The sequence below is a fragment of the Podarcis liolepis genome (genome assembly GCF_965112155.1).
Source record: "Podarcis liolepis genome assembly, chromosome: 14".
Lineage (NCBI taxonomy): Eukaryota > Metazoa > Chordata > Lepidosauria > Squamata > Lacertidae > Podarcis > Podarcis liolepis.
Window position 1 is genome coordinate 34,156,679 of NC_139569.1, and position 26,316 is coordinate 34,182,994.

General features: G+C 47.8%; 1 protein-coding gene across 12 annotated transcripts in view; it reads left to right on the top strand.

Moving 5' to 3' along the window:
- Nucleotides 1-26,316, top strand: part of AKAP13 (A-kinase anchoring protein 13) — a 239,199-nt gene that overhangs the window by 92,997 nt on the left and 119,886 nt on the right. For all 12 annotated transcript variants that reach the window (XM_083474938.1, XM_083474931.1, XM_083474932.1 and 9 more), the window contains exons 5-8: nt 3,098-3,394; nt 11,708-11,891; nt 18,801-18,990; nt 22,556-25,415. In XM_083474938.1, the coding sequence (XP_083331064.1) occupies nt 3,098-3,394; nt 11,708-11,891; nt 18,801-18,990; nt 22,556-25,415 (3,531 nt within the window). The remainder of the gene's footprint in view (nt 1-3,097; nt 3,395-11,707; nt 11,892-18,800; nt 18,991-22,555; nt 25,416-26,316) is intronic.

Sequence of the window (26,316 nt, forward strand, 5' to 3'; positions counted from 1 at the left end):
CCTGCAGAGGACATAAGTCACCAACCTGACTATTAAAGGGGGCTGGGCTGGCAATTATGGAACAATGGCTGTGCTGAAAATATGAAACTTCCACCTCTCAGCATGCTGTTTGAAGTTCGTCATGCGTTTCCTGGGTCTGCACAACTTGCTTGGACGGTTAAAGTCAAAGACGTGCCCCAAACACACTCTTTCTTCCCCACCTCTCTCCCCCTTCAAGTACTTAGGCTCATAAATTCGTATTTATTATCTATTTATTTTATTGCATGTAGTTGGTTAGAGCATAGTGCTGATAATACCAAGGTTGCAGGTTCAATCCCTGTATGGGGCAGCTTCATATCAGTGGCGGAGCAAGGTTAGGTGGTACCTGGTGCAGAAAATTTCTTGTCACCTCCCCCCCCCCGAATTTTTCTTTTCTTTTTTTTGCCTGCAACTATGGTTTGACTTCATTTCATTTTTTGGGGGGGACCAAAGTTGTTGAGCCTTTTCGGGGAGATTGTGTGCCTTGTGACGAGGAACCTGCTGGCCGCCATACAGCTGAGGGAGAGCCAGCGGACAGATCATTTAGGCAGTGGGAAGCCTGCGTGCGCCAAAGCAACAGCGTCTCTCACAGCCGTTGATGGCCGCAGCCAAGTTTACCTTCAAGCAGGAGCTGGGCGCCAAAGCAACAGCTTTTGCCCTGCTTCCTTCTCTGTCCCCCACGAGCATCTGGGTTTGCAGAGAGGACAGAGAGGTGGGCCAAACTGAGCTGCAAAGATTTTGAAAGCGCCTCGCCAACGATCCCATTGGTGAGGGCGTCGCTGGTGCATGCATGCCTACCCCTCTCTCTCTCCAGCACCGTGGCCAGAGGAGGGGGGTGGCATGATCCCAGTACGTGTCAGCCAAGGTGGGGGAGAAAGGGGACAGCAATTGATATCTACACACACACACACACACACACACACACACACACACACTCGAAAAAGAGAGAGAATAAAATGCATGGCGATGTTGGGCTCTAATCTGCATGCTACCCTTTAGCTCTTCATCCGCCTCCCTCATCTCCTATCTATATCTATCTGTCTCTATCTATCTATCTATCTATCTATCTATCTATCTATCTATCTACATCATCTATCTATATCTATCTATCATCTATCTTTTTTTTAACATATTATTTCCAACAATCATTTAACATAACTTCTTATCTTATACAGTGGTACCTCAGGTTGCATACGCTTCAGGTTACATATGCTTCAGGTTACACACTCTGCTAACCCAGAAATAGTGCTTCAGGTTAAGAACTTTGCTTCAGGATGAGAACAGAAATCGTGCTCCGGCGGTGCGGCGGCGGCAGGAGGCCCCATTAGCTAAAGTGGTGCTTCAGGTTAAGAACAGTTTCAGGTTAAGAATGGACCTCCGGAACGAATTAAGAACTTAACCCGAGGTACCACTGTACAATATTTTAGACTTCCATCAACAGCCTCTGAAGATTTTCCGTTCTTTATCACTTGTTCTGCATTTCTTAATTTCTCTATTACTTTTAATTGTCCTTAACTAAGAATTCTTTTCATAGTCTTCCTTGCAGTATTTCACAAAGTCCTCCTTACAGAACTTCTTGCAATCCTACTAGCATAATCTGTTTATTACAATTGCTTTTCAAATAGTTCAAATATTTACTCTCGCCTCCCTCATCTCCTTTTGGGGAGATTGCGTGCCTTGCGGCAAGAAACCTGCCGGCCGCCATACAGCTGAGGGAGAGCCAGCGGGTGGATCATTTTGACAGCAGGAAGCCTGCGTGCGCCAAGGCAACAGCATCTCTCACAGCCGTTGACTGCCGCACAGCATTTTGTCATCCCCCTCGGAGGTGGCACCTGGGGCGCACCGCACCCACCTTGCAACACCTCTGCTTCATATTGCAGGGGGTTGCACAAGATGATCCACAGGGTCCCTTACAACTCTACAATTCTATTATTTATACCCTGCCTCCCCCCCCCCCCCCGGGAAGCTCAAGGAGGCGTATGTGGTTCTCCTCAGAGAGCCAGTGTGGTGTTGTGGTTAAGAGCGGAAGACTCGTAATCTGGCAAACCGGGTTCGTGTCTCCGCTCTCCTCCACATGCAGCTGCTGGGTGACCTTGGGCCAGTCACACTTCTCTGAAGTCTCTCAGCCCCACTCAGCTCACAGAGTGGTGTTTGTTGTGGGGGAGGAAGGGAAAGGAGAATGTTAGCCGCTTTGAGACTCCTTCGGGTAGTGATAAAGAGGGATATCAAATCCAAACTACTCCTCCTCTTCCTCCTCCTCCTCCTCCTCTTCTTCTCATTTAAACCCTGTGATGTGAGTCAGGTGGAGAGGCAGCAACTGACCCATGGTCACCCAGTGTGCTATATCATGGCTGAGTGGGGGATTTGAACTGTGGTCTCTGACGGCCTGGTTTGGCACTCTTAAGCACTCCACCACACTGGCACCGATGCTGCCCTGTGCCCCCCCCCCCCAAGAAACCTGAATCCACTTGGTAGTTGTAGTGCAATGATCTGTGTTTGCACTCACCTTTTAGAAGGGTCTCTAGCTATTTAGTGTCTGTAGCAACTCATTGTGCTAGCTCAGGGTTTCACAGACTTGGGTCTCCAGTTGTTGGACTGCGACTCCCATCAACCCTAGCTAGCCGGACCAGTGGTCAGGAATGATGGGAACCCTTCTCTAACTTAATTACAAAACAGTTACTTAACAGACCTGGGTAGGCTATTTACTTAATAAAGGAAGTGTTTTGATAATTTTTGTGGTCCTCGTTTCCTACAGAATCCCATCTTGCCGCTTTAAAATCACAGGACTGGAGGTGACCACAAAACCCCATCGAGTCTAATCCCAGGCTCATTACATTGTGGTGCACAAGCTGAGATTCTTCCTCAGTACTAATAAGCATGGGACTGCCACAATGGTTTTCTGTGCCCATAGCGGAACAAATCTGAAAGGAAGCTGGTGCAATGTTTAAGCAGCATTTGAATCCAGCATGTAGATGCTACAGTGGAATAATTGGCTGCAATGTGGTTTTAGAATTAGGGTGCAATGAAAGTTTTTTTTTGCAGATGGAGACTGTCAGCTGTGTCCGTTCTTGTTCCACAGGCCACGATTGCTGTGAGACGGTGAAAGTCTCTCTCTGCGCTGCCAAGCAAGGCTCCCCTCTCTTGGTGGTGGCAGAGGACAGCCTTCAGTTTGTTCAGGATGAAGCTTATGACGCAGCTCAGTTCTTGGCAACCTGCGCTGGCAACCAGCAGGCTCTGAACTTCACGAGGTTCCTGGACAAGTCCAGGCCGCCGGCTGGGGATGTGGACTTCCTGGATGAGAAAGTGGCTTTGGCGTTTCGTCATCTGAAATTGCCGGCTGGGTGGAATGTGCTGGGAGCAGACCACACTGCAAATGGTAAGATGGTTTGTTGAGATCCTTTTATATCCATGTTGCCAAATTAAATGGAACTGAATGAAAATGTAGAGTGGAAAATCTAAATTAAAATACCTGAATGAGTTTTGGACACTAATATTTGAATGGGACTTTGATATTGGTTTTTTTAAAAAAACTTTTTATTTCAGTTTTCTTGCAAATGATTCCATTCAGTTGCTTCTTTCTTTCTGTGACTTGTGGAAAATGTCTTCGGGGTGAATTGGGATTGTGACCTCTGTGCTCTGTGCTGTTTCCCCTCCTTTTGAATATGTGGGGAATCTTCAGGTTACTATGGGATGCTCTTAAATGGTGGTTGATTCTTTGCCTGGCTGTTTCCCCTTCCACCCCCCTGTGGCTGCTGCTCACGAGTTACTGTATAGTAACCACCATTTGTTCTTTATGCAAACAAGGAAAACATGAGGAAAGTGGCCGCAGTTGAACCAGCAATTGTTTCTGAGTGGTCACAATGTTTGCATTCAGTGGGCTTTCTTGAAACTGAAGCCCAACCACTCTGCATGCCATGACGTGCTTGCACTACATAATCAACCACCCATGAGTCCTCCACATCCTCTCATTCATTCTTCAAACTTGGGAAGAGAGGAGGCTGCTTTCTATTGGGCCAGACCAATAGCTCAGTATTATCTATTTTGACTGGCAGCTGCTCTCCAAGGTTTCAGGCAGGGGTCTTTCGCCAGCCCTACCAGGGGATGCTAGGGTTGAACTTTGGACCTTTTGCATACATAGCAGATGCTCTACCTCTGAGCCACAGCTCTTTCCTGTAAAACCTCCAATTGCCAGGAAACTCTACCTCGATTCAGCTTCCAAGGCGCTCTTGCAACATAAGATAAGGCTATCAACGGCTACTAGCTATGCTCTGCCTCCACATTCAGAGGCAGAAATTATTCTCCCTCCCACTCAACACTTAAAGGTAAAGGGACCCCTGACCATTAGGTCCAATCATGGCCGACTCTGGGGTTGCGGCGCTCATCTCGCTTTATTGGCCGAGGGAGCCGGTGTACAGCTTCCGGGTCATGTGGCCAGCATGACTAAGCCGCTTCTGGCGAACCAGAGCAGCGCATGGAAACAACGTTTACCTTCCCGCCAGAGCGGTACCTATTTATCTATTTGCACTTTGATGTGCTTTCGAACTGCTAGGTTGGCAGGAGCAGAGACCGAGCAATGGGAGCTCACCCCGTCGTGGGCGAAGAGGGACTGACTACTTAACCACTCTGAGAACTATATGCGTAGAGAGAAAAGGCACCAACATTTCTGGTATTCTGTTCTGATATGTTCTGCACTTCAGTACTTTGGTTTTGTGTGTGTGAGTGGTGCTGTTTGAAGACATAAGTATGGGTGTTTGGAGAATGAGGTATATGTATGAGATTATGGGAGTATGTGTGCATTTATCTCACCATTCTCCCTCTATAAACATTCCCTCCCACTCAACACTCAAGAAATAGGGGGGAGGAAGTGGTTTTAGCTGGAATAAGCAGAGGTCAGAAAGCCTGGAAAACCAACTAACCAATTCCACTTCTGGCCCAGCAATGTGGTTGGCGGTGGGTGAAATAAGGTACAGCCAGGGGCAAAATATTCCAAAGCTAACATCCAACGCAAGAACATACTTTTGTTTTCCATCTAAATGCTTTTTGGAAAACTGCTGGGTTTTGTTTGTTTGTTTGTTTGTTTGTTTGTTTGTTTGTTTGTTTAAAGTAGTAACAAGTGGCACACTCCCTCGGACACTGGGGGCCATGTAAATCAATCCTGGCTAGTAGTCATTGAATTTGACTTTTGAAGCCATCTAAGCTGTTGGCCATCCCCTCTTCTGGTGGAAGTGGGCTTCCAAGAGACTGGAGACGAGGCCTGAAGGAGTCCTGCAATTTCCATACACCCGAGGGAGGTGGCTTTAGGCTTGGCATTGATAATAGTTGTCCACCCTCCCACCCCCCGCCATGCCACATAACAAAAGATTTTTCAGACACACGGCAGGGTGGAGGGGCTTCCCAAAGCAATGTGTGATCCAGCTGTTCTGCTGCTCAAGAGCCAAAAATCACACTGAGCATGTCAAAGTCAATGGGCTGCATCCAAGTTACAGTAGACACATTGAAATGAATGGACCTAAATTAAGCCACGTTGCTTTATTTCTTTAGGTGGAATTCAGTGTCACAGTAAAAACACACACACACACTAAGGAGATCATTCCACCAGCACAAGCATTTCTGCTCACCAGACAAAAAAACCTCCCCTCTTTCAGAGGCAGACAGATGCAGTAATGCTTCTGAACACCAGTTGCTGAAAACTGCAGGCGAAAACTCTTGAATTCAGAGGTCCTGCTTCAGGGTTTATTCCTCAGGCATCTTGTTGGCCATTGTGAGAACAGGATGCTGGGATAGATGGGCCATTGGCCTGATCCAGCAGGCTCTTCTTACGCTCACGAGATCCCTGTGTGGCGCAGAAGGGTCCTGGGCATATTTGGGGCCTGCACTCACTCCATGTTTGTTGTGGGGATAAGAGGAGAGGGAGGACTATGAGCACTACTTTGAGCTCCTTGGGGGCAGGGGATAAATGCAATCAGAAAGAAATGGCATAAGAAGGGCACAGAAAGGTGTTTGAAGCCCCAAGAAGAGAAAAATAGCTACATGGGGAAATTGCACATAAAATTCGTGTGGGGGAGCCATGTTTGCTGTAGGATAAGCTGATGGTATCTGGAAAGACTTGCCCGGTGACCAGATTTCAACTCGTTGAGAAAGTGAGCCTCAAAGGTTATATTGGAACATGATCAGAAAGGCTGGAAATGAGCCACCGAAAGGATCTGCTCTGGTTCCTGAGAATTAGAAAGGATTTTGGAAGTTAATCCCGGAGTTAAATACCACCAGAAAGCTGATTCTGTGCCTGTGGATTTCTTCATCCCTTGTGTTGTGAAAAAAGTGATTTTGCATGTAGAACGTTGCCACCTGCAGTTCAGAGCTGCTGATGGAGGCAGGACAGGGCCGGCCCTCCCATGAGACACAAGGTGAGGCGACCACCTCGGGTGGCAGGACCCACCAGGGCAGCAGATGCGACCCCCCCAAGCAACACATTGCATGTAGATCTTCACCCCCCACCCATTCCTGATGTAGAGTTTCACTTTCCACTTCTTCCCTGGCTTGGTGTGTGTGTGTGTTTGTGTACCATTTCGTGGCTTGCCTTGGGTGCCAAAATTTATTGAGCTGACCCTGAGGCAGGATATGGAAGGAGTAGCTTAGTGGTAGAGCAACTGCTTTGCACGCAAAAGGCCCTAGGTTTAGTCCCCAGCATCTCCAGCCAGGACAGGAACAGATTACCTGTCTTCAAATTAATATTGCCTCTGAACAAGATCAATTGCGTTCCTTTCTCTGAACGGTTCCAGGTGTGTTTGAAACCTGCTACCAAGCGCACAAGGTGTTGATTCCTTGTTCGGCTCTTATCGGGGTGAGGCTGCAGTGGCTTCCTGCCAAGTTTAATTCAAATATGCTTGGGGAGGCGTGCCAGGACCCAGGAACCTTTTTTGGCTTGTGAGCACAGGTTAAGGAGCCCAAGTGCTTTTGAGTCACACAGCAAATTCTGTTTGACTCAGAGCACTGAAACAAGGTCCTTATGTTCTGACGATGTGTATGCCAAAGTGTTTGCAAAATTTAGGAGCTGGTGAAATGTTCCAGGAGCCCCAGGTAGCAGGAGAGATGTTCTTCATGACCTCAGTGGCAACCTAGATCTTATTTAGATGTCCTTATCAACCAGGTGTCTGTAATGGTTGCTGGTGCCCATTGGGGTTGGTGGGGCAGAAGGCAGGGATCCCAACTGTATGTGAAGCTGCAGCAAATGAAAGGCAATACCAACTGATTCTGGGTTTGTCCCTACTGTCCTCCCTGCTGGGGCAATACAAGGGGCAATACTGGAGTGGCTGTAAGCAAGGAGGCAGGCAGCTGGGGGCTGGCTGAGGTTTTTTTGGGGGGGGGGCAGTACCCTGTTGGCCTGAATGGGACAGCTTCCAGGAGCCCAGGAGTTTGTGGCACTCGTGAGGGATGTAGAGCCCAGCTCTCTTGATAATTTCTGTCTTTAATTGTAAAAACATATAAAATTAAAAAATGTCCAGTAACACCTTAGGGACCAACTAAGTTTGTTCTTGGTATAAGCTTTCGTGTGCATTCAAACTTCTTCAGATATCAGTGTGCATGCATATGAAAGCTGATACCAAGAACAAACTTTGTTGGTCCCTAAGGTGCTACTGGACATTTTTATTTTTTAATGTTTCGACTGTGTCAGACCAACATGGCTACTTACCTGAATCTTTAATTGTAAAAACAAAGCAAGCTGCTTCTGGGCCTCATGGTTGTGAGGGTATGTTTAGAAGTAGGACAATAATAAGCCTTCTAATTATAAGCCTGCAAAAGTTACTAATCTCAAAATAATAATAATAATTACTGGACTGCTGAGGGATTGCAGAGGTGGGACAACAAATTCCTGTCCTGTAGGAACTCTCTGTGTTTCTATGCCTGGGCACAGGTGAGGGGCAGAGCACTCCAAACTTCTGCCATATAATTCCTTCTTGCCTATAGGCATTATTTATTTATTAAATTTGTATACTGCCCTTATACCTGTAGATCTCAGGGCAGTTCCAGGTACCAGAAATGATTGGATTCCAACTCCCATCAGCTTCCACTGAGGGAAAGGTTGCAGAGCTTCAGCCTTGCACGTAGAAGGCCAGAAATGTAGCCTCCAGAGGCATTTCCTGGTAGGCCTGGAAATGATTCCCTCCTTTAACTCCCCACCCCCCGGAGAGCCTCTGCCATTTAGTGGAGACAATACTGAGCTAGATGGACTAATGATGCAACCAGGGCTTTTTTTTCTAGCCAGAACTCAACTCTGGCACCCCTCAGGTGGGCGCCATTGCCATTATAAGAGAACAAGGGAGGCGTTCATGGTGAGTTCTGGAACCTCTTTTTCTAGAAAAACAGCACTGGGTGTAACTCAGTGTAAGATAGCTTTGTATGTTGCTATTTTCCTATGATTAGCTATACTTACTTGGTTTGGTGGTATAAAAAGTCCAAGACTGAAGGTGCTACCCGTCTTTAGTTTCTTGTGTCCCTCACCCACTCCCTTTCTTGTGTCTAAACTGAAATTGAAATACTTTATTGTCACTTGTACAACTTGTATACAGTGAGATTACACGAGCACCCCCCACTCAGCTCTCTTAGCCCTAGTTCCCCTCCTTTCCTGACGCATAACCACCAAACCCGAAAGTCAGTTTCCCTGTTCTTATATTTTCATTTAGCAGCCTAACAGCCCATGGATAGAAATGATGGAAAATAGTAAGAAGCGAATTTTTAAAATGGCATTTTGGTATACTTTTTTTTACAGGTCACAGAAGTGAGCACAAGCTTCACAGTGGTACCTTGGTTCTCAAACTGAATCTGTTCCGGGAATCGGTTCAACTCCTGAAACCGTTTGAAAACCAAGGTACGGCTTCCGATTGGCTGCAGGAGCTTCCTGCACTCAAGCGGAAGCCGCGTCGGACATTTGGCTTCCGAAAAACGTTCGCAAACTGGAACACTTACTTCTGGGTTTGCAGCGTTTGGGAGGTGATCTGTTTGGGAGCCAAGCTGTTTGAGAACCAAGGTTCCACTGTATCATCATCATCATCATCGCCAAGTAAACACGCAGTCCTGGCTTATACCTGTACACTTGAGACCACAGTTAACTCACTGACAAACTAGAAAGAGTTGTGGTTTTCACTGGAAACTTCTTCTGTGGGTCTCATAGCCAACCTGTTTTATATAAACTCATAAATCACTGCTATTATCGCTCAAGGTGCTCTTCCAGAGCTCTTTGCTTGGTTGAATTGCTGCAGCTGTGCTCTATCGAGCTATGCGGTAGCAGAAGCAAACATCATTTATAATGCTACCATTATTAATAAAAAATGTCCTCAGGAGTTCTAAATGCAGAGATGATAAATGCTGTACAATACATTCCACGTAGTGCAGGTGAGTTCTTTCAAGTTGGTTACAGACTGAGACAGACAAGATGATTTTATTTGTTTATTGAACGTATTAGTCCCCCCGCCTTTTAAACAAAATGTAACTCAAAGCAATTTACAACAAAAAACAACGCATATGGTAAAACCAACTCGAAACTAAAATAGAATAAAATCTAAAATTCTGTCTGTCTATCTATCTATCTATCTATCTATCTATCTATCTATCTATCTGTTGAAATGGCAGGACTAAAACATCCTATCAGCTCAGATTTAATTTTATCAAACTATCAGGTGGTGTCTGTCAACCATGGGGAGAGAATATGGTAAGGAACATTCTGTTTCGGACCTTGCTAGGTGTCATCCAGAAGATACGTACACATGCTGATAGATTGTGTTGTACACAGAACAAAGGGAGGAGAGTGAAGCAGTGCTTATCCTCTAAGTTTTGCCAAGACCAGATGCCTTTGGTCAGGGGTCGGCAACCTGCTGCCCATGGGCCACAAGCAGCCCACAGGGGCAGTTTAACCAGCCCCCGAACCGCCCACTTGGCGAGTCCCTGTGCGCTGCGCTGAACCGGCACAGCGCGGGGACTCGCTTTCGCAGAGCTGGAAATCATGTCTGCGCATGCCCAGATGCCGGAAATTGCATGCGCATGCTCCGGCCCACAGAGAGATCTCCGTGGGACTTGACCAGCCCAGGCAGGTAAAACCTTGCCAAATCCTGCCTTTGGTCAACGCTCACGTGTTCACCTAGTGCTGGCTGTTCCATCTGGCTACCTAAATTGTTTCCATCCCAGCTACTCATTAGACGAACTGGACTGCTGCCCTCCTCATCCCTTTTTCCTTTCGTGCCATGTCTTTAAGATAAAAAAAACACACTGATTTTTGTAAGCTTCTGTAGATGCCTTTTTACCTAAAGCGTATGTTTGTGTGTCCTTAAATAATGTTCCTTTGTGCAGAGAACTGCCTCTGTAGTACTCTGCAAAGTGCAGTATAAAAAAGTAATGATCAATACAAAAGCTGCACTGCAAAGTAGGTCTTTCTGCAAACAAACAAGAAGCCCCGCTTTGTTTACATGTCTTGCATTTCCTTTGTGCGAGAGAATTTTGGACTGTTCTTTTCTGTCTCTGGAGTGTTTTCTGCCTGTTGTTCTTACTACGTCCTGGAAAAATCCAGTGTGTTTGAGTTGCATATTGCCTTTCAGCAATGGCAAAATCCTGATTTATTTGAAATGGGATATGAGAAGGAGAGAGACAGCCTGCTAATGAAGGCAGTAAGCCAGCTTTTCTTTTAAGGTGGTGTAGAAATTCTCTTAGCTACCTACTTGATTTGGGAACAGGACAGTGCTTGGTGGCATTTAAGTGCAGATTGCTTTCTGAGTGAGAGGTTGTATTGTATCTTGTTTCAGAGTAGGGTTGGAGAACCTCAGCCCTGGGGGCCAAATTCAAGTCACCCAGCACACAAGGGCATGCCCCGCCCCCCACACTGTGTCTGCATCATCATTGGGGGCTGAGCAGGACGCAGTTTGCCACCCACTAACCTGCTGCCCAGGGCACATGCCCCTGTTTCCCCCCACCTACCTCAGTTTAGACCCGGTTGGAATCACAGCAGATCTTAAGGCAGGCAGGTATTATGGAAAGTGTTTATTGTGGCGCTGTGGGTTAAACCACAGAGCCTAGAACTTGCCGATCAGAAGGTCAGCAGTTCGAATCCCCGTGACGGGGTGAGCTCCCGTTGCCCGTTCCCTGCTCCTGCCAACCTAGCAGTTTGAAAGCACATCAAAGTGCAAGTAGATAAATAGGTACCGCTCCGGCGGGAAGGTAAACGGTGTTTCCGTGCACTGCTCTGGTTCACCAGAAGCAGCTTAGTCATGCTGGCCACATGACCTGGAAGCTGTACGCCAGCTCCCTCGGCCAATAAAGCGAGATGAGCGCCGCAACCCCAGAGTCATTCGCGACTGGACCCAATGGTCAGGGGTCCCTTTACCTTTACCTTAGGGCTTTTTTAGACGAATGTCAACACCTTGAATCAGGCCTGGATGATCAACAACTTCTGAGTTTGAGCCAATAAGCCCTCTGTTATATGTTTCCCAACTGATTTAATTATTAGCTCCTCTTGGCTCGCAATGGCACTTTGGCCTTTAATACCAGCTGTTTGACTCTCTCTCTCTCTCTCTGTGTGTGTGTTATGTGAGAGAATGAGAGTGCAAATGTTCACTCATTCCACCTCCTTATAGTAATGGAGATTTCTAGAGAGGGCATTAAAGCTAAACCCCTTTTGTTTCCTTCTGGTTCTTCTTCCTCTCAGAGAATGTTGCCCGGGAGACACTGATGCATTTTGCTGTAAGGCTTGGACTGCTGCGACTTACGTGGTTCCTCTTGCAACAGCCAGGCGGAAGAGGAGCCCTCAGTGTTCCCAACCGTGAAGGAGCCACTCCTGTGAGCTTGGCCTTGGAGAAGGGATATCAGAAGCTGCATCAACTCCTGACAGAGTAAGGCTAACTTTCTGATTGCCATGGTGATTCTGTTTATTATATCTCGACGTCATACTCGAGGGGTTTCCGAGTGGTCTCTCATCCAAGCACTGACCAGACCCATACCTGCTCAGCTTCAGTGAGGTTGTTTTCTTTTATTTCATAAAATTGATTGTTTTAAAAAACAACAACCTCAAAGCAGTTTCCTCCCCCACCCCCCAAGAAAACCCACAATGAAATTATCAACAGGAGGACAGTTAAAACATTAAGAAAATAATTAAAATCAATTATAAGCTAAAAGCTAGATTAATATGCACCCCAACATTCTGAGTACAGTGAAGATGCCTGCCTGATATCAGTAGGCAGGGCGTTACGAACCATTCCATACTAAAAGACAGGTTTCTTACAAATGCGGCACGAGTAATAGGTGGCACTTGTAACATTGCCAGTTCCCTAAACGGCCTCGGTCCTGTATACCTGAAGGAGCGTCTCCACCCCCATCATCCAGCCCAGACACTAAGGTCCAGCTCTGAGGGCCTTCGGGTGGTTCCCTCTCTGCAAGAAGTGAGGTTACTGGGGAAAAAGCAGAGGGCCTTCTCGGTAGTGGTGCCTGCCCTATGGAATGCCCTCCCAGAAGATGTCAAGGCAATAAACAACTATTTTACTTTTAAAAGACAACTGTTCTCTGTTTAGGGAAGTTTTTAATGTCTGATGCTGTATTGTTTTTAATATTCATTTGGAAGCTGCCCAGAGTGGCTGGGGAAACCCAGCCAGATGGGCAGGGCATAAATAATTTATTATTGTTGTTATCGTTATCGTTGTTGTTGTTGTTGTTGTTGTTATTCCACTACATAGTGCATGAACCATGCCCTGGGATGCTTGTTTTGTTTTCTGTAGCTGCTCTCTCGCCTCACGTGCACAGATTCCTTTCCTGAACAACCTTAGCCATGATAAAGTGTCACCACCGCATGATGTTGGTTGTGGTTGATGATAACCAGGGTTTAGCATTGTAAAACTGGTTTCAGTTTTAACAGGAGCCCTGGTTAGTGTGCTGACCAGTGCCAAGGTAGCCCGTATCCCTATCAATTCTACAGTGTGGCGTAGTGGTTAGAGTGTAGGACTAGGACAGGCTTCCCCAACCTCGGCCCTCCAGGTGTTTTGAGACTGCAGTTCCCATCATCCCTGGCCACTGGTCCTGCTAGCTAGGGATCATGGGAGTTGTAGGCCAAAAACATCTGGAGGGCTGAGGTTGAGGAAGCCTGGACTAGGACTTCGGAGACCTGGATTCAAGTCCCCACTCAGCCGTGAAGCTCACTTGGTGACCTTGGGCCAGTCATTGTATCTCTCTGCCTAACCTGCTTCATAAAATTGGGGGGGGGGGGGAGAGAAGCATATACACCATCTGGAGCTCCTCGGACGAAAGTTGGGATACAAACTTAATAACAAATTAATGAGTGGAATTAAGGCTGTTGAGGGAGGAGAAGACTTTGCCTTCAGAAGCTCCCATAATTAATCTGTGGTATTTCCAGTTAGCAAGCGGTGGGGAAAACCCTGGAGACTGGCTGCCAGTCATAATTATACTAGCAAATTGTCTAATTCGGCAGTTAGTTTTTCTTTTTCTTCTTCTTTTCTTAGTTAGTTTATTCAATGTATTTATCACCTCCCACAACAGCCTCAAATGACCCACAAGGGTAAAATACAATGTAACGGTTAAAAAAAAGCAAAACAAAACAAAACCCCTTAATAATCTAATCGGAATAAAAAACACCCTATCACTGGTACTTCCAAAATACCCAGGAAGGCCTAAACATCAGTGCCTGGTGCCAAAACTATGACCAAGGTGATGCCAGTCAACCCTCCCTGCGGAGAGCGTTCCGTAGATGGCGAGCTACGGAAAGGGTCTGTTCTGTGGTCACAAGAACAATGGCCCATCCATTCCACCTTCCTGTACTCTTGCCACCCTTGGAGGCCGCATGAAGAGAAACCCCTCAGATGGTGATCTCAGAGCCTGGCCAGGTTCACATGTGGAGAGTTGGTCCTGGTGGAGTACAGGGTCAGGTTTAAGTTGCTGGTTTTGACCTTTAAAGCCCTATGCGGCCTAGGACCCACGTACCTACGGGACCGCCTCTCCTGATATGCCTCACGGAGGACATCAAGGTCCACAAATGACAACATTTTGGAGGTCCCAGGTCGCAAGGTGGTTAGATTGGTCTTAACTAGGGCCAGGGCCTTTTCACTACTGGCCCCTACTTGGTGGAACGCTCTGTCACAAGAGACTAGGGCCCTGTGGAACTTGATATCTTTCCGCAGGGCCTGCAAGACAGAGCTGTTCCATCTGGCCTTTGGTTTGGACTCAGTCTGACCCTTATGTTTCCCTCCCCTTATGGTCTTGATTTATCGGCTACTTTAAAATGAGGCTGCATTTTAAATTGCATTTCAACCTGTATTTTAAATTGGTTTTCTCTCTCTCTCTCTCCTTTCCCCCCACTATTACTGTGATTTTATTGGTGTTAGCTGCCCTGAGTCCGGCTCTGGCCGGGGAGGGCGGGATATAAATCAAATTTATTATTATTATTATTATTATTATTATTATTATTAAGAACCCTATGTTCTTATCACTGTTCCTGCCTCTGAGTCCCCTCTTTTTCCACTTGCACATCCATCTGCCAAGTACCACCTTCCTAAACAGCTTTAGAGCTCTTAATCTAAGTGCCTGTAATCTCTGTGCCGCTAATCATGGCCCTGGCAGCATCGAGGGAAGTACTAGGAGCCAGAATGAGTCACCCCCTCCGTCGACTGCCATGCATATTACATTCTAAAAGTTTGAAGGGGTATATTCAAATCCTAGAGCAATTTCCTCTAAGCTTGGAGTCATTTGTTTTGGGGGACAGGCATTTCTTTTTAATGTGTCTGTTATTTCAGCAAATGTGGCTTGGAGCTGCAATATAAAGGGTTACTGAGCAGGTTGTGAAGCTGTAAATTGCCTCTTCAGCAAGGAAGCGCAACACGGCTTTTTCATTTCAGAGCCAGAAGGTGGCTGTCAAGTTCAGTCTGACCCATTGAACCAAACAGGAAATCCTTGCCCATCCCAAACAGTGGTGGTCTCTTAGCAGAACTGATTCCATGGTGCCTTCTTGGACTACAACAATGCTCTCTATGTGGGGCTACCTTTAAGGTGACCCAGAAACTACAACTAATCCAGAATGCGGCAGCTAGACTGGTGACTGGGAGTGGCCACCGAGACCATATAACACTGGCCCTGAAAGACCTACATTGGCTCCCATTATGTTTCCGAGCACAATTCAAAGTGATGTTGCTGACCTTTAAAGCCCTCAATGGCTTTACCCTGAAGGAGCATCTCCACCCCCATCATTCAGCCCGGACACTGAAGTCAAGCTCTGAGGGCCTTCTAGCAGTCCCCTCCCTGCGAGAAGTGAGGTTCCAGGGAACCAGGCAAAGGGCCTTCTTGGTAGTGGCGCCTGTAATTCAATGGGAGGGCACCTGCTTTTAATGCAGAAGTTGCCAGCTTCCCAGGACCAATTCCCAGTTTCTCCAGGCTGGGCTTGGAGAAGACCTCAGTCTGAAACCCTGGAGAGCCTCTGCCAGTCACTGCAGACAGTATTGAGCTAGGTAGAACAAAGGATCTGACTCAGTATATAGAATCATAGAGCTGGAAGGGGCCAGCCCAGCCTCCTTCCTCCTCTAGGCAGGGCAGGGAAAAGCCAGGAGGAGGGAGGGAAGAGGCGCCGCTACGGTGTGTGAGAGGGAGAGGGGGGGGCGGAAATGGAATGGCGTAGGGGAAAAAATGGTGCACCCTGAATGAACAGAATCCCAACGCCGATCCACAGACAGTCAGCAGCCTGGACCCTGAAGGCAATTGGGCCTGATACGGCCCCTGGGCCTTAGTTTGCTGACCCCTGCTCTACTGACTGAGCTATCCACCTTATGTTCCTGGTCTAGGTTTGTACAGTGATACCTTGGGTTAAGAACTTAATTCATTCTGGAGGTCCGTTCTTAACCTGAAACTGTTCTTAGCCTGAGGTACCACTTTAGCTAATGGGGCCTCCCGCTGCCGCTGCGCAATTTCTGTTCTCATCCTGAAGCAAAGTTCTTAACCTGAGGTACTTTTTCTGAGTTAGCGGAGTCTGTAGTCTGAAGTGTCTGTAACCCGAGGTACCACTGTATTGTATACATTCAGCAGAGTCTGAAAGTTTTTCCTGAACTGGACCACTTCAGGCTGCAGGTGAGGGCCTGTTTGAATGCCCCCCCCCCCCAAGGAAAAGAACCCCCTGCTTCCTGGCCTGTGGGAAAACGCTGACCTGAAGGGAATCTGGTCCTTTTGCTGGATAACGTCCCCCAGCCCTGTAGCAGAGACATGAGCTTGAAAGACTTGGCCACTTCCTTCCTAAAAAAATTGCAGCCTGCTAACGTTTTTTAACAGTTCCATTTTGTACTCAGGCTTAGTTAATCTTCAATCCAGAGTATAAGAACCCAAGAATTACATCACCACCACCACCACCATTAGAATTATGTACATATCAGTACATTGCGAATTAAAAAACCAAAATGAAAACAAGCCGATAGTTAGAATTTAGAAGAATACATAAAATTTTGAGTAAGCTTTAAGCAACAATAATTAATATTATAACTCAAAATTGAAAATTGAAAACAAAAAGAGAAAAGAAGAAAAAGGGGAGCAAAGCAATTAAGAACCTTAATTACATTGTTCCAAACGCTTGTGCTGAGCTGGCAAAGCACTTTATTGGGCAGCTTGGTGGATTATCCTGAAAGGAAGTTGTCTGTTTTTGGCCAGACATTTAAATCACATTATTTCTCCTGAAGAATCCTGGGAGCTGTAGTTTACCCTTTTCAGAGCTCCGTTCCCTAGCACCCATAGCAAACTACAGCTCCCATGATCCTTTGGGGGGAAATAACAAGCTTTAAATGTGTGGTGTGCATGGATCGTTTGTGAGCCACCAGGTGGCCAAAGAGCACTTTGATTTCTGAGCTGATATGGGCGTGAGAACCACAGCCAGAGGCAGGATTCTCCTAATGGGAGGCAGTTACAGCAACTGGAATTTATAATACGTATGCCGCAGTAACCCCAGCGACTGCTGTTGTGTGCAGTTTTCTTTTTTGTTTGTTTGCTACACGGCATCCAATGTGAACATTTCAAAACAGGTTGGCTTAAAAAGGTGTTGTCCTCTTGGAGGAGGGGAACGCTCCCTGCTGGCCTGTGAGAATAGCTCTGTGTATGCTTGGAGGGTGAGGGGAGGGGAGAGAAATCTGAAGAGCAGGGGTAAAACCGTGTGCTTGGCACCACACCACACCCACAACATGGATTTAAGCCACCACATGGCTTCCCCCAGAGAATCCTGGGAACTCTGGTATGTTAAGGGTGGTAGGAATTGGATCTCTGTACAGAGCAAGCAACAGTTCCCCAGGATTTTTTGTACGGTGTTCATGTGACCCTGCATACTTGGGTTGTGCCCTAGGAGTTTTGTTGCTTCTCTGGGTCCTTGCAGACAGTTGCTATTTGGGGGGTGGGATTCACCTAAAAAGGTAAAGGGACCGCTGACCATTAGGTCCAGTCATGGCCGACTCTGGGGTTGTGGTGTTCATCTCGCTTTATTGGCCGAGGGAGCTGGCGTACAGCTTCTGGGTCATGTGGCCAGCATGACTAAGCCACTTCTGGCGAAACCAGAGCAGCACATGGAAACACTGTTTACCTTCCCGCCGGAGCAGTACCTATTTATCTACTTGCACTGGTATGCTTTTGAACTGCTAGGTTGGCAGGAGCAGGGACCGAGGAACGGGAGCTCACCCCGTCGTGGGGATTCGAACCGCCGACCTTCTGATCGGCAAGTCCTAGGCTCTGTGGTTTAACTCACAGCACTACCCGCGTCCCTCTGGGATTCAGCTACACACCAGCAAATTAAGGTTGTGCCATTATAGCTGGTCTAGGAGCTCTTGTGCAACTAACCCACTTCCTCAAAAGATCAGACTTTTTTTGGGGGGGCAGCGGCAAAAAGGCAAGTTATGGGAAACTTCACTATGCAGGTGTGGAATAAACATCTAAGCTCTGCACAAGCAAATTGGAATAAATGCTTGTTAAACAGCCAATGCTGTCTCATCTCCCTGCAAGCAAATTAGGATGAATGTTCAGTAAACAGGTCATTGGGAAGCACCCTCTGAGTCTTCTACCTGTTCTGCCAAGGAAATAATTGCATAACATCTTGTAGAAGGACACCTGGCAACAAAGCCGGTTGCTGAGGCAGAGTGCAGTGCTCTTGTTAACTTCGTCCCCATTCACTTCTTTGTGTAAAAGTGGTGTGTGACTCATAATAATAAGTTAATTACATAAGTAGAATTGCAATCCGTTCAATTTTTTTTTTAAAGAAGGGAGAGGAGAGAGGGATGCAGTTAATGTAACCTATGCAGGTGAGATCCTGCAATGACAGTGCCAGTTGCACAGGCTGGCACATGAAGTAAAGTGATCCTGCGAGTAGCTGAAATGAGGATTATTTATTTGTTTTGTTTTATAATATCGTGTGGTTGTAATGAAACTTGAAAGCAGTTTACAAAAGGAATTGAACAGGCAGAAGATTCATAAGGTATTCCATCACCACACTCCAGCTCAATCAAAGACAGGTAAGATTTTGAACCTCAGTCACCCTGTTCAAATGCTCTATCCATCACACTTAGCAGATGATTTTTGTAGAGTAATCTATACTGTCTTTGGATAATACGCCTCCAAGAGAGCATTCCTGATGATTCCTGAGTGGGCTTGGAAGGAGCTGGAGAGATATGCTTTGACTGTACCGTTAATAAGCTAGTTTGGGCTACAGTATATAGCCCGTTGGCCAACTTTGTCATGCATTAACTCGAGTTTGTGGGTTTAACCTTTGGTGCTGTTTGTCATTTCAGAGAAGGAGCCAGCGAACCAGATTCCTGGAGCGCCTTGTCGCACACAGTGCATTCCGGGGAGTACTGTGTGAAGTACCACCGGGGGCTAAACATTTATACCCTGACGGTCGAAACGAAGGAAGGAGCAGGATCGAGCATGGAGAGCGATGTCGTCTGCCTCCAAGCGCACATACAGAACCATCAGCACATGGTGAGGGCAAGAGGACTGTGTCAGTTTGGCACACCAAGTTTGGAGTTTATATAAGGAGTTAAAAAAAACTTTCCAGCCATTCAGTTCAGAATTTCATGGGTGCTTAATTGCCTGCTTTTTTTTGCTCACGCACAATTTGGGTTGTTTGTCTCCCGTTTTTGGAAGGGAGGGAATGACGTGCATTTACGGCAGGAGTGGAGAACGTCCAGCCTGCAGCACAAATCTGGCCCAACGAGGGTCCCAGTTTGGCTCACAAGGCTCTTTCCCCTGAACCATGGCCACCTGACTCTCACACGACTCTGCAACTTGAGTGCTTTGCTTGGCTGGAATGTGTCCTTCCACTCGGATATTGCCTCGTGTGTGCCTGAATGGAGGAGAGAGTTGTGTGTAGAAAGTAGCTCACTGTACAGAGGTAGAAAAACTACATAAATTGCTGCACCCGGTTTTGCCTCTGGACCCTCCCACCACTGGCATGTGGCCCTCAGAAGGTTTCAAAGAAGGGAATGTGGCCCTGAGACTGAAAATGGCTCCTTAACCCCAGCCGTAATTGCATCTTGCATTATAGATCCTGCATTAAGCAGGAGGAAATAGGGAACACTGTGTTTCTTTTGAGAAATGTCCAGATTTCATCAGCTCCTGGAACCCCAATTAGTAAAATAGAGTCTAGGTTATTGAGAGGGGTGTGTGTATGTATTAAAATAGAACAACACTTTAACCTGTTGCTTCACACTCCCACTGGTTTTCAGCTAGCGGTAAAGTGCAGCCAGCAACACATCATGTACCAGGATTTTTAAAAATGATAGCGCAAGCACTGGATACGGGTACATCATGTCTGACAAATCGGAAAGGCTATGTTTAGATGGCCTTCCTCTGAGGCCTGGTTTGCTTCACATCTAATCTAATTTGGATTTGGACCAGGGCCTGCAATTATTTCATTTCAGTTCGTGCAGGGTCAGCTGAGAGGCTGTCGGCTTCCTCTGGAAAGGGACTGAGTCGTCCCCCCCCCCAATTCAGTCTGTGTGGAAGCAGAATGACTTCATTCAGAGGATGATGGACAACTCCCATTTCCCTCTTTGCTTCTCTCCAGGACACTTCTGTGTTCCAGAACAAGTGACACTTGTCCCTTTCTCCCCTCGTGGTCCTGGCTGGGAACCAGCTGAAAATTCTCCCTCTGCTCTTGCAGCAGCATCAATAGTCACAGGAGATTCAGCTAAAGCTTCATTTGAGTGTGTCCACTTGTGCTGATAATTTTCAGAGAGGGAGGGGAGAGAAATCTATTCTTTTCTGACGTGTGGGTGATACTTGCGACAAAGAGCGAGAGTAGAGGTGCATTTACTTCTATGAATCAGCTGTGTGCGCATTGCTCTCACACACCATGCAAGCGCAGAATCTGAACGCTGGATTCAGCATCCCGAGAGAGCCCCCGCTTTGGATTTTTAAAAGTCAAGTTTGTAGGCTTGGAAATGTGTGTGAGCATTGCAGCTATCAAGGCTAGCTCTGTACTGCCTCTCAGCTGCTGGGAATCACAAGTGCTGTTGTGCTCAGGTCTTGCTTATGGGCTTCCCACAGGCACCTGGTTGGCCATTGTGGACTAGATGGGCCTTTGATCTAATCCAGCAGGCCTCTTCTGTTCATGGTGAAATCATAGAAGCAGGGAGAGAGGCAGCTTAGGTGTGTTCAGCACGATTTCCAGAGGATAGCAGTTCTCTGCCCGACATAATAATTCCTTGCGCCTCCACATAACAAAAGCCTTGCAAGGTTTAGCTAGAGTCCAGCATTCTGTTTTCAACAGCAGATACTTAGGGTCATTGCAAAACTTGCAAGCAGGGCAAGCAGTTTTGCCCTCCAGAGCAGCTGGAATTTAGTGGTTGACTGCCTCTGTCGCTGGAGGTTTCACACAGCTATAACGGTTAATAAATACTTCTCTATTAACTTGCATAATTTAACATTTAAAGCCAGCTAAATAAGTGTGTCTCTCCATGACTTGTGGCAGCAAATTATGTTACATTCAACACTCAGTTTCAGAAGTTCTCTCCTTTGGCCTATCTTAAACAGTACTGCTAATCACTTTGACCCCCCCAGCCCACCCTCTACCTGGTCCCCTGAATTCTAATTCTCTTTTCAACACCATTCATCATTCTAGAAAAGTCCCCTCTCAGTTGTCTTTCTTCCCACAAACTAAAAAGCTTCAGTGCCTTTCCTTATGGGGAGGGTGTCCTGAGTCCTTGTCATTTTGGATGCCGTTCACTAGCTAAGGTGTGTCAAATTGTTCAGAATTACTTTTAATTGCTCAGTTTGTATGATGTTAACATAATTCAGGGAGACCAGCTTTTCACGAAAGTGAGATTGAGTTACTTTATGCAGAGTTCTGTGTGTGCGTGTTTAAAGCAAAGGGTAAGATAAAAGCATAAGAGCCGCCCTGCTGGATCAGACCGAAGGCATATCTGGCCCAGCATCCTGCTTTCACAGTGGCCAGTCAGGTGCCCATGGAAAGTCTGCAACTTCTTCATGCAGGGCATAATTGCATTTTCTATTTATTGGGGGCTGGGGAAGGAAATAATAAAGAAGAGAGTAATCTAGCCTACAGCCTGAAATGATAAAAGCAGCTAGGGAGGTCAATCTGGGCAAAAGTGCGTCATAAACCAAAAGCAGCCAAGCTCACTGAGGCTCTGGGTATTTGCAGAGGAAAGGCTGGGGGCAGGAAACTAGTGGCATTTCCGATATTGGTGGACTACCACTCCCTTAATCCCTCCTCACTTGCCATGCTGACTGGGGCTGATAGGAGCTGGAAGGGCCACAGGGTCTCCTGTGAAAAGTAGTTGTCAGCTGGCAGCTTTGAGCCCAGTCCCCCATTTGAGGTGCTCTTCCATGGCCACTTTAAGAGCATAATAAAAGGCCTGTTGGAATCAGGCCAATGGCCCATCTTAGTCCAGCATCCTGTTGCCACAATTGCCAACCGGGCGACTGTGAGAAGCTCACAAGCTTCTTGAGCGCAACAGCCTCATTTGTGATCCTCAGCAACTGGTACTCAGGGGCATATTGTCTCTGACAACAGCATTTAGAGGCAAATTGTTAATGAAGGCTGGGGCAATGGACCTTGCTGTGTGTGCCTGTGTCTGCGCACACATTTTTCCCTTGTGGAAGGGAGGCAAGGGCCACATCCCAAAGAGGCTCTCCAACAAAACCTAGTTGAAAAACAGGATGGTAAAAGGCTTCAAGAATCTTAACAGAAGACACATCTGCTTTGCAAGCATAAAGTCCCAAGTTTAATCCCTGGCGTTTTCAGGTCAGGCTGGGAGAGGCTCTTGCCTCAAACAATGGGGAGCCAATCAGTGAAGACAATACTGAGCTAGATGGACCAATGGTCTATCTTTTTATGTCCCTGTGATTGCCACCCTGGGACTGATGTCTTCCTATGGTTAATTGTTGTCTGTGTGGTTTCTTTCATGAACAATTACTTAGAGCTGTTGCAGAAAACTATTAAAGTTACTCAGAAACAAAGCACGTCTGCTTCCAGAGCATGGTACGATAAAATGAATGTTAAATCTCTCTCCTCTTCTTCCAGAATACCAGTGAACACCCACACCCTGAGCAGGAAACCAGTTGCGAAGACTGTAATTTGGGCCAGGGAGCTGAGGGCCACACAGCTGTTCTGAACTGCCATCCTGGTGAAATGACGTCAGAAGGAAACCAAGGAGACGCTTCTGTCCCGCTGGCTCTTGCTGCGACGCAGGTTTTGGCCCTTGCCTGCCCTGAGGAAGATAGACAGCTGAAGGTGCCCTTAGACACGCCAAAAGATTCGTTGAGGCTGGAGGAAGTGGCTAACCCAGAGTCTTCCTGTGAGAGTCAAAATACAGTTACCAGGCTGCACAAAGAGGAAGAGGCGGAGTCAGCCTTTGCTGTAGAGGCCGGGGCAATACTGAAGGCAAATGACGGCAGGCTGAGCCCGCTTGCTGGACTTCACAGTGCTGTCGGCCTCCCGCCCTGTGGAAATACAAGCCAGGAAGTTGGGATGACAACCCCCAGCGTTGCTTTGGAGGAAGGACACCTGTGTGGAAGGGGTACCTCTGACCAGGAAGTGCAGACAGCTGAAGTGAAAGAAGCTGGAAGTGTCCCTTTGAAGCCTCCGACTTCCCGCAAGGACCAGGATGCAAGCATGGGGCAGAGCGAATGCAGGAGCTGTACAGGGACTGCGGATGCTGCAACCCAGCAGTGTGTGGCGAATGGGGAGAGGGATTGTGAGCCTGCTGGAGCCACGGAAACTTTGCTTCCAGCCGGTGCAGTGCGGAGAGAGCTTGCTGCAAACTTCCCAGGAGACAGTGCTGCTTCTGCTGCACGCAAAGGTGAGGGGGTTGAAGCGGTGGACCTACAAAGTGATGCACCTGCAGATAGTGGCGCAGGTGTTAGTCTTTTCGAGAGCGGAAGTAGCAAAACGGCAGGATCAGAGACTCCCAGCGACAGCGGGAGGGAGGATTTTACAAAGTGCCCGGAGGGCTGTGAGCTTCCTGGTGAGGAGGCGCAGAGCACAAGCCCGAGCCCTGCGACAGAAGCGACGGCAGCAGCAGTGAACGTGACAGGGATCTCAGAGTCTTCTCCAAAGCGTGACCCTGGGGTGGAAGTGCATGAGTGTGGGCAGAAACCGGAAGGTGGAAACCTGCCTACTGACACTCATTCTGATGCCAGTGTGGAAAATGATGAGTTGGGTCGAACGTTTGTGGTGGAGCCCAAAGCCCCTGGCGTCACTGATAAGAGAACAGAGCCTGTGGCTGAGGTGGGGGATAAGCAAAAAGACCTTGAGCCGATGCAATCGGGAACCGAAACTGCTAGCTGTGGCTGTGGAGGAAGTGCTGCCTCTACCAGCCTCAGCCAGGGGGCATCTGATACTTGTGATGCTCAGAAAGGAGCTGTCAATGTTGAGGAACAAGTCAGTGCCCCTGTATTGTGTGTGGATTCTGCTGATGCCTCTGAACTGCAGGCAGACTCGCTCAGCCCTCCAGTGTCGTCCCTTGCCCAAGAGGAGCCTCTTTCCCTTCCCAAACAGTCAGAGGTGGAGGAAAGCAGCCGAGAGCTGGACCGGTTTAGCAAAAGCGCTCAGGAATTCATTGCCCTGGCTTCTTCCTTGCTTGTCGAAGAAGCGATCCAGCAGGCCCAGCTGATCGTCGCTCAGGAGAGCAAGGCCAGAGCGGCCCCTGTTGGCCAGGAGGCATCTCTGCACCACCAGGACCTTGCCCTACCTTTGTGTGGCAAGGGCACCGAGTGTGCACAGGATAATGTAATGGGCACACCCTCTGCTATTCATAATAGAGAATCCAAACAAATCCAGGAAGTAGGAGCAGCAGCAGCAGCAGCAGAGACAGCAACAGAGCCGACGGCAGCTGCCGCAGAGGGAAGCCCTGTTTGCAGCGAGGAAACGGCAGAGACTCTCTCTCTGGTGGATCACCGGGGAGAAAACCAAGAGGGCTTTTCCACACAGCTGCCTGGAAGCGGACAGGAGCTGCCTGGCAAAGAGGAGGCTTTGTCGGAGGGCCCGGCACCAGCAGCTGTTGTGCAATCCCCTCCTCCTTGTCGTCAGGGCAAGGAGCTGGGAGGCAACGAAAGTAATGCTAAAGCAGGGTTGAAGGGAGAAGCCTCCAGCTCAGGCACAGATGAGAATGCGAAGGCGGGTGTCTCTGGGGATGCCCTGCCAGGCCCTGGACCGCCAGAGGATGGCTCTCTGTGCCCCCGCGAGGCCCCCTTCCCCGATGCTACGCTGAACCAAGAACTTGAGCCCAGCTGCCCAGATCAGTGTGCAGCCCCTCCACCTGGTGGGGTCTCTGATTTAATGGAAGCCCCCTTGGTCGCTAGCGATCTACCTGTTGCAGCCATTCTTCCACGGGAAGGAGGGGAGGAGGTGGAGAACGTGCCTTCCAGAGTATTGCTTCAGCCGATTGCCGAAGAGCCCCCGTGCGATGGGGACCCTGGCTCTGAAATGTTCTTTTTGGCCAGCGAGGGGGAAGCTAGGCCTGGAGTTGAAGCAGCCCAGATGGAGGGCCTAGCTCAGCCCAGCAATGGCACAGGGGAGGGAAGCCAAGCTGAACAGGATTCCCAGCTTTTGCAACCCTCTCCCTGCCTGGCTGTCGAGCCGCTGGGAAAAGGGGAGGCAGCAGGTTCTGTTCAAGAAGCTGACGGTCCCTTGGTGGATAATGTTGACAAGACAGTTACAAGCTCCGATCAGGCGACGGCCGTGGCAGAAGCATGTGGTCCCTTGGTGTCTCTGGCTGGAAGCTCTGTGGAAATCGCCCCCTTAGCAGAGTCCAGATCTGAGGCACAGCGTGCGACGGATGCTGGATCCATCCCTAATGGAGAAGCGGATTTAAGTTTGCAGCCTGGCGGACTGGCGGAGGGAGCTGCAAGCCCAGCACTTCCAAGCTGTTCACCTGTTGCAGGTAAGTGAAGTTAGACTGATTCTACGTCAGGGCCATGGGATTTGTGTTTTTCCTAGGCAAGCAAAGGGAATGTGTTCTTTGGTTCATGGGAACTTGTTGTGTGTGAAAGAGGGGATGAGGTTATCACTTCTTTTCTTCTCCCCCATCTTCCTTCCATTATTTTGTTTTCATGGATCCTGTCAGCAATTTCCCAGAATCTGCATTTCCACAATCCATAGAGAATCTTATGTCTCCCTGGCTGTTCTCTCCTGTCCCTCCCTGCTGCTTGTTCTCTTTCCTGTAGTTGAAATTCAGATTGTAAGCCCCTTGAGGCAGAGACCTCGCCCTGTCCTCATTTTTTTACTTCTTTTAATTGCCATAAATGTGTACCTGTGCTGCTATATAAATAAGCCCAGGATAACAAATACTAAACGTTTTATTGTTTAGTGAGAGAGGCTATGTATGGTTAAATAGTTAGCAACTGGGGCTTTATACCTTATGTTTTTTCTTCTAAAATAAGTGCCCAAGCTGATCCAAACTTCGCTTGTGCTAACTTTCTCTGCTAACTTGGAATTGGAGAACCCAGAAGGGCTATGTGTGAAGCTTCTCCCTCATGTCAGCTGTTGAAGTTCTAAAAGTGTCCTTCCAGTCTGAGCCTGCCAGTTTCTAAATGTGGTACTTTTAGGTCACACACACACAGTGAGAGAAAGAGTCTTACTCCCCTCCCTGCCCCCACCCGGATCCCCTTTTTGCATTTCTGAAACCCTGACCGAACACAATTATGCCCTTCCCAGCACATTTAAGAGCTGGATCTGGGATTCAAGCCTTTATTTCCGACTTGACAAAACAAAGGGTTGATGGATTTTGGCTGATGAGCAAACTTTGACAGGAGAGGACTTGACAGCATCAGGACAAACCGGTC